The sequence below is a fragment of the Salvelinus sp. IW2-2015 genome, unplaced genomic scaffold (genome assembly GCF_002910315.2).
Source record: "Salvelinus sp. IW2-2015 unplaced genomic scaffold, ASM291031v2 Un_scaffold741, whole genome shotgun sequence".
NCBI classification, from domain to species: Eukaryota; Metazoa; Chordata; class Actinopteri; order Salmoniformes; family Salmonidae; genus Salvelinus; species Salvelinus sp. IW2-2015.
This window is the reverse complement of record NW_019942601.1, coordinates 851,960-862,271: the sequence shown is the minus strand read 5'-3', so window position 1 is coordinate 862,271 and position 10,312 is coordinate 851,960. Positions and strand designations below refer to the sequence as shown.

General features: G+C 40.5%; 1 protein-coding gene across 1 annotated transcript in view; it reads left to right on the top strand.

Moving 5' to 3' along the window:
* Nucleotides 1-10,312, top strand: part of LOC112068804 (zinc finger protein 91-like) — an 83,938-nt gene that overhangs the window by 15,018 nt on the left and 58,608 nt on the right. The window contains exon 3 of the mRNA XM_024136012.2: nt 8,323-8,541. Coding sequence (XP_023991780.2) covers nt 8,323-8,541 — 219 coding nt within the window. The remainder of the gene's footprint in view (nt 1-8,322; nt 8,542-10,312) is intronic.

Sequence of the window (10,312 nt, the reverse complement as noted above, 5' to 3'; positions counted from 1 at the left end):
TTCTCCTTCTCTTCCTCACTCTCTCCTTCTCTCCCACATTTTCTCCTTCTCTCCCACACTCTTCCTTCTCTCCCCACTCTCTCCTTCTCTCCTCACTCTCTCCTCTCTCCTCACTCTCCCACACTCTTCTCCTTCTCTCCACACTCTCTCCTTCTCTCCTCACTCTCTCCTTCTCTTCCTCCACTCTCTCCTTCTCTCCCACATTTTCTCCTCTTCCCACACTCTTCCTTCTCTCCCACACTCTCTCCTTCTCTCCTCACTCTCTCCTTCTCTCCTCACTCTCCTTCCTCCTCACTTCTCCTTCTCTCCACACTCTCTCCTTCTCTCTTCTCTCCCACACTCTCTCCTTCTCTCCCTCACAACTCTTTCTCTCTGGTATCTTACTCTTGATGATACATACCACTGATACTGTCTTGTGCCTCTATCCCACTACTCCTTCTCTCTTCTCTTTCGTTCCTTCTCTCCACTCTCTCTCTCTCACCTCCTCTCTGAATATAATCATGTTTTGTTAGAAAGTAAACATGATAATTCCTGCATAAGAGAAACTATTCTAGATTTGAATACCTCTCTACGAGAAATATTATACGCTGGCATTCACCCATCCCCACCTAGGAAATACATCAACCTACATTTTGCTTTACCTGGTGGAATTTTGATAACAGAAACATATTGACAGCCACAAAGATGACATGTGGCGACAGTAGCCTAGTGGTTAGGGTGTTGGGCCTGTAACTGAAAGGTTGCTGGATTGAATCCCTAGCTGACAAGCAGTTAACCCACTGTTCCTGTAGGCGTCATTGTAAGTAAGAATTTGTTCTTAACTGACTTGACTAGTTAATAAAGGTTACCTTTTTTTTTTTATTCACAGCGTGTGCAAAACTGTCCTGATTGTTTTTATCAATTTAATTGAACTTTTATTTTATCACGATAATAAAAGAACAGTGTCTGTTAAATTATGGTGAACCAAAATCAATCTCTCAAGCCCTGTCGTTGTGACATTCTGCTTCTCACTGTGGCATTCTGCTTCTCCCTGTGGCATTATGTTCTCACTGTGGCATTCTGTTCTCACTGTGGCATCTGCTTCTCACTGTGGCATTCTGCTTCTCCTGTGGTATTCTGCTTCTCCCTGTGGTATTCTGCTTCTCCCTGTGGCATTCTGCTTCTCGCTGTGGCATTCTGCTCTCGCTGTGGCATTCTGTTCTCACTGTGGCATTCTTTTCTCACTGTGCATTCTTTCTTCACTGTGGCATTCTGTCTTCTCGCTGTGGCATTCTTCCACTGTGGCATTCTGTTCTCACTGTGGCATTCTGTTCTCACTATGCATTCTGTTCTCACTGTGGCATTCTGTTCTCACTGTGGCATTCTGTTTCTTTCTCCCTGTGCATTCTGTTCTCCCTGTGGCATTCTGTTCTCCCTGTGGCATTCTGTTCTCCCTGTGGTATCTCTGTTTCTCACGTGTGGCATTCTGTTGTCCCTGTGGCATTCTGTTTCTTGCTGTGGCATTCCTGTTCTCCTGTGGCATTCTAGTTCTCCCTGTGGCATATATAGAGGCAACGTCATTGGCTATATAGAGGCAACGTCATTGGGTATAATGAGGCAACGTCATTGGCTACATAGAGGCAACGTCATTGGCTACATAGAGGCAACGTCATTGGCTATATAGAGGCAACGTCATTGGGTATATAGAGGCAACATCATTGGGTATATAGAGGCAACGTCATTGGGTATAATGAGGCAACATCATTGGGTAGTATGCTGCAAAGTTTTTAAAGACATTACATTTACTGTTAGATTAATTCATTACACTCCTAACTAGCAGTACAAAGCAATCTAGCTCATGGATTTTGAGTTTCCACTTGGTGATTAGCCTCAAGTGGTTGAGCCTATGTAATATGTGTACACAAAAATAGGTACGCAAATTCCTCTCTATTGAACTAAATAAATATGCAAATCTGGAGCCCTATTTTGACAATAGCCTAATTGCACCAAACATTCATTCCTAACACTGGATTATGTTACACATCAAAATATCTTTACCTTCCATTCCTGTTTGGACATGTTAAATGAAACAACATATTTCTTGAATCCTACCGTCTCAATAACTGTTTATAATTTTTTTTTATATTGCCTACCATTCTACAACAGTTGGCGCAGAACTGCTGAAAATTCATTTTAAATGACTGATTCTAGCTCTGAAAGATTCCAAAAAGAGGCCAATTATTTCCGGTCCGGTACCGTCGCTCTGAGAGATTCAGCGGGCTACTGGCATTACACACCTGGCTAAAAGACTACTGTAGCTCTGTTGGTATTACTTTTATATTATATATTTTTGGAAACAGAAGATGCTCTATGGGAATGACGGAGTCCATCCAAATCTTGGCTCCTGGACTGTGTACCCGCATTTCAAGGCTGCGTTGAGACAATGACTTATCAGTGACCCAAGTCCTGCTCAGATAATCCCTACCATTGTGTTGTTGAGCTGTCGTAGTGCTGCTGCAAATGTACATTGTTCCAGGGGCATTGGCAGTCATAACGTAAGTAACCTAATTTATGTCCCTCTAACTCCCCTAAATGCATATGTCAATCCTATAGCTATTGTATGCAGTAATCATGAACCTGAGTTATACTGTTAGCACTGATGTGGTTTGCCCTAATAGGAATTCCACTGTGTGCAGCTCACCTGCACTATCAGCTCAAACATAAATAACATTGTCATGTCTACCTCTGATAAGCGTCCCAGTAGAGCAATAAAAACAATAAAGAAACCCAGAAAAGTGCTAAAAATAGCCCACATTAACATATGTAGACTAAGAAACAAGGTTCATGAAATTGATAACTTGCTAGTAACAGATATGTACTGACTATCTCTGAAACTCACTTAGATAATATCTTTGATGATACAGTGGTAGCAATACATGGTTTCAACATCTTCAGAAGAGACAGGAATGCCAATGGTGGAGGTGTTGCTGTTTATGTTCAGAGTCATATTCCTGTAAAGCTTAGCTGTTGAAGTAATATGGCTTCAGTTTCACCTGCCTCACCTAAAGCCCATTTTTGTGGTAAGCTGCTATAGACCACCAAGTGCTAACAGTCAGTATCTGGATAATATGTGTGACATGCTTGATAATGTATGTGATATCAATAGAGAGGTATATTTTGCTCTAAATCTGCTCTGAAGCAGCATCCAAATCCATAGGATGTAGTGATCACAATATAGTTGCCATATCTAGGAAAACCAAAGTTCAAAAGGCTGGGCCTAATGTAGTGTATAAGAGGTCATATAATACGTTTTGTCGGGATTCCTATGTAGGAAATGTAAAGAATATTTGCTGGTCTGTGGTGTGTAATAAGGAGCAACCTGCACTTGACAGATGTATTAAATGTTTTATTCCAGTTACTAATAAGCTATTACAAAATTAAGATAATTACTGTTAAAACGATGAAATCCCTGTGTTTTCGATGATGAATTGAACATTTTTATGGTTGAGAGGGATGAGGCAAAAGGAATGGCAAATAAGTCTGGCTTCACAGCCGATTGGCAAACATACTGCAAATTGAGAAATCATGTGACTAAACTGAACAAAAAGAAGAAGAAACTTGACTATGAAACAAAGATAAATGATATGAAGAATGAGAGTAAAAAGCTTTGCGGCACCTTAAATTAAATTTTGGGCAAAAAGGCAAACTCAGCTCTATCATTTATTGAATCAGATGGCTCATTCATCCCAAAACCCACTGATATTGCCAACTACTTTAATGTTTTCATTGGCAAGATTAGCAAATTTAGGCATGACATGCCAACAACAAATTCTGAACCTATACATCCATGCATAACTGACCAAATTATGAAAGACAAGCATTGCAATTTAGAATTTTGTAAAGTGAGTGTGGAACAGGTGAAAAAATGATTGTTGTCTATCAACAATGACAAGCCACCTGGATTTGACAACTTAGATGAATGATAGTGAACTATATTGCCACTCCTATTGGCCATCTCTTCTATCTAAGCCTACAGGAACGTGTGTTCCCCCAGGCCCGGAGGGAAGAAAACGTTATTCCGCTACCCAAGAATAGCACGTACCCTTTACTGGCTCAAACAGCCAAGCAATCAGCCAATCAGCTTGTTACCAACCCTTAGTAAACTGTTGGGGAAAGTTTGACCAGATACAATGCTATTTCACAGTAAGCAAATTAACCACAGATTCTCAGCAGGCTCATAAGGAAGGGCATTCAACATGTACAGTGCCTTTGGAAATTATTCAGACCCCTTGACTTTTTCCACATTTTGTTACATTACAGCCTTATTCTAAAATTTATTAAATTGTGGGTTTTTTTCATCATCAATCTACACACAATACCCCATAATGACAAGATGTTCGATCGGGTTCAAGTCTGGGCTCTGGCTGGCCACTCAAGGACATTGAGTCTTGTCCTGAAGCCAGTCGTGCGTTGTCTTGGCTGTGTGCTTAGGGTTGTTGTCCTGTTGGAAGGTGAACCTTCGCCCCAGTCTGAGGTCCTGAGCGCTCTGGAGCAGGTTTTCATGAAGGATCTCTCTGTACTTTGCTCTGTTCATTTTTGCCTCGATCCTGACTAGTCTCCCAGTCTCTTCCGCTGAAAAACATCCCCACAACATGATGCTGCCACCACTAGGGCTGTGGCGGTCACGAAATTTCGTCAGTCGGTAATTGACCGTTAATTAACATAAAAGTACAAATCAAAGCCTACAAACCATTTTAAAAAGTCTAATAAATCCATGTAATATAGCTGGATTTGGACAATACTTGTAGGAAAGCAAAGCAATTCTGGATCATTCATGTTCTGGGTTTCAGATAAATAGATGTGTGATTAATTTTTTTCTCCCCCTTTTCCGTCACAAAGTATAATGGATTTATACTATATTCCAGTTGGGGGCGGTATTGCAACATATTAGATGCCAACCGCCGTTAAACCCCACCGAAGAAGAAAAATAATAATGCAGAAGTGAAACTCCTTGCGGGTTTCTTTTGTTTGTGACCGGCATTCTGTCTTCGTGGACGAAGGCAGTGCCTAAAGGAATATCCAACGCTCATTCGACTGAAATATGCCTAAACTGCAGTCATTGCGTGATATTTTAAATTAGCATTTAAGGGTGGCTGCTGTGGAGAATTTAGGAGCCGTTGAGAAAATGGTAGCAGAGTACAAGGTCGGAGGAGAATGTTCTCGACTTTCTACAGCTGCCGCAGCATATTGTCTGGCTATGGTTAAAGTCGAACTAACAGCGTTTTAAGTGCTTTGCAGATATGAAACAGACAATCATATCAGTCAATATCAAATCTCCAGTTTATGCTCTAAATCCAACTTCATAGAAGGTTTTAAAAATAGGTTATATTTGACTCAATATTCTATTCTGTTGTCAGAATAGATGGATTCAGTTCAATGCATGATTCATATAATTCACCACTATAATTCACCAATTTCTTGGTAGTCCCAAAAATATTGGGACCTTTGAATGTTAAAGATGCAATATACATATTCTATTTTATTTGTCACATCCCTGGTCTGAACMTCTTGACTAGGTTAAGGTCGSTACATTACCCCCTTCCATCTATAACAAGCTCCTCTTGTGTACACGCGTCTCTGATGGCCTCACGGGCACCATCACWCTTCTGAGGCAATGTAGCGAATTCAGAGAGTAGCCTCGACCTGGTCTCGAACCAAGGTCCAGTCCTACTGTCAAGCTAATACCTTAACYGTTACACCAAGAGGTGTTGCTAGGTGTTGGGTTAAGGTTGCTAGGTGTTGGGTTAAGGTTGCTAGGTGTTGGGTTAACTTCTCTGGGATAGGTGGGACGGTAGCGTCCCACTTGGCCAAAATCCAGAAAAAATGTAGCGCACCAAATTCAAATATATTACTATAAAAATCAATCTTTCATGAAATCACACATGAAAGACACCAAATTAAAGCTACAGATGTTGTGAATCCAGCCAACATGTCTGATTTCAAAAATGATTTACGGGGAAAGCACACCAAACAATTATGTTAGCTCAGTACATAGCCACAGAAAAACACAGCCATTTTCCCAGCAAAAGATAGTACTCACAAAAAGCAGAAATAAAGATAAGATTAATCACTAACCTTTGATGATCTTCATCAGATGACACTCATAGGACATCATGTTACACAATACATTTATGTTTTGTTCGATAATGTGCATATTTATATCCACAAATCTCGGTTTACATTGSCGCCATGTTCAGAAATRCCTCCAAAATATCCGTAGTAATTGYATAGAGCCACGTCAAATAACAGAAATACTCATCATAAACTTTGATGAAAGATACATGTTTTACACAGAATTAAAGATACACTTGTTCTTAATGCAATCGCATTAACCAGTTAGGCCAGTTGAGATCAAGTTCTCATTTACAACTGCGACCTGGCCAAGATAAAGCAAAGCAGTGCGACAAAAACAACAACACAGAGTTACACATAAACAAACGTACAGTCAATAACACAACAAGCATTTCTCCAAGAGTGTTTGCCATCAATTCTGACCCAATTCTACTCATTCATGAAATCTTACATTTGATCTTGTATAGAGCAATGCTGTACAGTTGACCYCTGATGAAGAATTGATTATCTCAGATCATTCTATGCTTATGATAACCAGTGTTTGTGTACATGTAGTTACAGTGGCATGTATTCATGGKTGCCAAGGGCAGCCAGGCTTCCCCCCAAAATTGACAGAGAAAAAAATACATACAATACATACAAAATATTGTTTTTCTTTCGTCTCTCTGTGTTTAATACATTTCCTTCGATTTGCAAGCGGCTTAATGTGTCTCACCGGAGAAATCATCCTAGTAAACAAAACAGCGTCCCTCTGTCTCAGTACGTGAAGCGTATCTATCTGATGCTGTCTGGTCAGAAAGAGTATGACATTGTTGCCTCCCGTAGCAATGAATGCAAGGGAAGCCAGCAAGCATTTGGCCTCCCTTCTTAAAAATAACAGCTAATCGGCGATGAGCTAAACTGAGTGAGCTCAGCTCTGAATGGTCCTGGMGCACCAAAAAAAGTGTTTAGGCAAGCCAGTTTGGATTTGGCTTCAGACCAATCACATCACAAGCCAAACGTCATTATTGACAGAAAAAAACTTGAATTGTTGCATCTCCTTGTGTTGTCGTCCTCTATTGGCTAGCTAAATTTGTTCCTTTCCTAAATTAGCCATTGATGGAGGTAGGGATTTGGACTTGTTGTTTAACTCTCATTATTTGTTCTGGCCAATGATTATAACGGCGATTCTGATCCAACCATAAATGTATACATTGTGCCCCTGGGCTGAGAGGATGGAAGTTCAACATATAGCTAGATGTAGTGTGCTAATGTTAACTAGCTGGCCTGGTGCATTGTTGCCCTTGAAAGGAAGTTAGGCTAGCATTTTAGTAAGGTAGCCTAAGACAACAAAACCTAAAAGTGTGTACTGCATGACAGAGTGTTAAGAGCATTAGTCAACATGAAAGAGGAGGATGGTATTGGCTTTTCTCTGCAAGTAGGGTGAGTCAACATGTTTTTTCTACTTGCACGCACACACACAGAAATCAATATCATGGACAGCCACATCACATTTAGCTTACGTTGATTGGACTAAATCGTTTTTGTTTTCTTTTAGTTGTCACTGTAAGTGTAGTTGAAATGGTGCTGGAATAGTGCTGTTTTCTTTGTAACTTGCAGTAACACTGTGGTTCTAAATCAATAGTTGTTTAGTGGCCCGAAAATGTCTGAAACATTAACTTGCTTGACCATGCTGAAGGTCAGGTAACTGTTTGTAACATGCAATATTCTTTGAGGACTTCACCAAACAGAGGTTGCTCTTCGTTTTTTTATGAAGCATAGGTGTGGTTGAATTTATTCTGCCACTGTGTCTTACATTTACATTACATTTAAGTCATTTAGCAGACGCTCTTATCCAGAGCGACTTATGTCTTGGCCTTTATTTAGACCTATATATCACGGTCGCAACGCGTATGAACTAAAAGGTTATAGAGCAAACAACTCAATTATCACCACACATAGATTGTAATATGGCTTCTTTTTTTTCCTGGATTGGCTTCCCATGTGATTTTACCCACGCACCGCTACTGTGTAGTTMTCGTTTTCCTTTACTACTGGTCTGTAAACTGCTTTGCACAGTATTCAACTCCCATCTAGCTGGYGGCGCTGTTGTGTTTTTCTGGGCTCGCCAGCCACTAGAACAAACGATGTTGTAAGATTCCTTGACTAGAACACGGAAGTAAGATTAGAAACGAGTTTGTTTTGGCAATAATTTAGTGGAGTAAAAATAAGACATACTGACTGAACTGAATAGACGACCCAACTCTCATTCGACTGAAATGTCTAAACTACAGTTGTTGCGTTTGTTTTTAAATGAGCGCTTAACGGCGGCTGCTGTGGAGATTTTCGGGGCAGTTGAGAAAACGGTAGAGGAGTACCAGGAGGAGAATGATCGGCTACGGAGACTGCTGCGGAATCGAATCACACCGGAGATAAAACTATGTAGAATAGGTTAGTATGTAGATCTACTGATAGCTAGCTGTAGTTGAAGGCCTGGTTTTGCAATAGCGATGGAATTTAAGCTTACGAGTGTTTTTAAGATGCATCGTTCCTATAAGGTTTCTACTAGTTACCACAGCCACAAAGTCAAAATTGGCTATATCGTAAAAATTCATGAAAACCAACATWWAATTTTTGGTCTTCATTTAAKGTTAGGCATAAGGTTAGCACTGTGGTTAAGGTTAGGTTTAAAATAACGTTTTAAGAAGAGAAATKGAAGAAATGGGCGGGGTTTATGACTTTSTGGATGTGGTAACTTGTGACAACCTTCCTAAAACGGCCGAAGATGTCACATACGTTTCCAAAAACACCARGYAGAGAGAACATTCACTAGTGCGTCGTTGGAGTGCGTGTCGATAGGACTACATATAAGATCGAAAGAAAGTCAGCCCTGCTCTCAGATCWKCTTTCTCTATTCAAATCTTACTTTAATATTGAATTGTTTCACAATACTGACGACGGATCAGATCAGCTCCTAGAGAGATATTACCGCCTAGGGCAGAGTGGGGTAAATGGAGCGCCCTTGTTTACAGGTTTCATGAAGCTTGTCTCTAAACCGAAGTTGATAAATGGAAGATTATATATTACATCAGTTAGGGTCTCTATGGGTTTCAATATGAGGTCTTAAACCTGGCATGAAAGTGGACCCTTGTAGCTGTGTGGGCTAATATAAAGGGGGTTCGATTAATCTGGCCCGGGGTATCCCCGGGCTATGGCCTGTCACGTCATCGTGCGAAAGCGGGGAGGGAAGAGTGACCTCAAATTCGAACAGTAATCTGCACCATTGTGACATCTTGTCAACGAGGCAGCATGGTAGGGTACTAGGGTGTAACTAGACCCCCTAAGAACAAGGGGGGGGGGGGGATAGTATGTGGATGAAGGTCACGCTTAGGTGAATAAACTATTAAGGGAAATAAATGGCTACGGTTACAGTTGACACTTTTTTTAGTTACACCCCCCCTCAAATGAGTGGTGCTTTACAAAAAATAAGAAATATCACATTTACATGGTCACAAATAAAGCTATCCCCAGTCAAATTGGAGCACAACTCATGRGCCCACCTCCTGCACTGCTCACACCTAATCCAGTCCCCACCTGTGACTGAAAACGGGGAGAGGTGCCAATTGAAAAGCTCTCTCTTAAAAACATAGCTAGCTAGTGGAAACATTTCAACTGCAATTAAGTTACATTATCTTTTTACTGTATTTTACCTCAGACGATCTGGTAGTAAGTTTGCTAGCTAACTATCTGGCTAGCATTTACTGCTAGTGAAGTTGCTAGCTAGCAAGTTAGCATACACTGGTCATTGTCTAGATGACAGGTAGAAACACATTCATAACCATAAAGGGCTAACTGGTCCCTGGGGAGGGGGGAGGGGGTTGCCGGGGGGGGGTTGCCTCAAACACACTCATCCAACATATTACTACTTTACTCAAAAATGATCTAACATTTTCTCTCTAAACAAGTGGATTATTTATCTTAAGGGTTTCCTACTTGTATATTTAAAAAAACAATTATAGATCAAACTTCATTGGAATATGTCTACAACTTTTTCAAAATGTCAAAAAAACTAGGTCAATTTACCACAAAATTGTTTTGTTAAAATATCTCCAAATGCTGTGATTACACAGAGGAATTTTTGGGGAACTAGGCCTAATCAATCAACAACAGAAATCTGGAAGAAGCCTTAGACTCTATTCCCGACCTTCCACTGTAGGCTTAC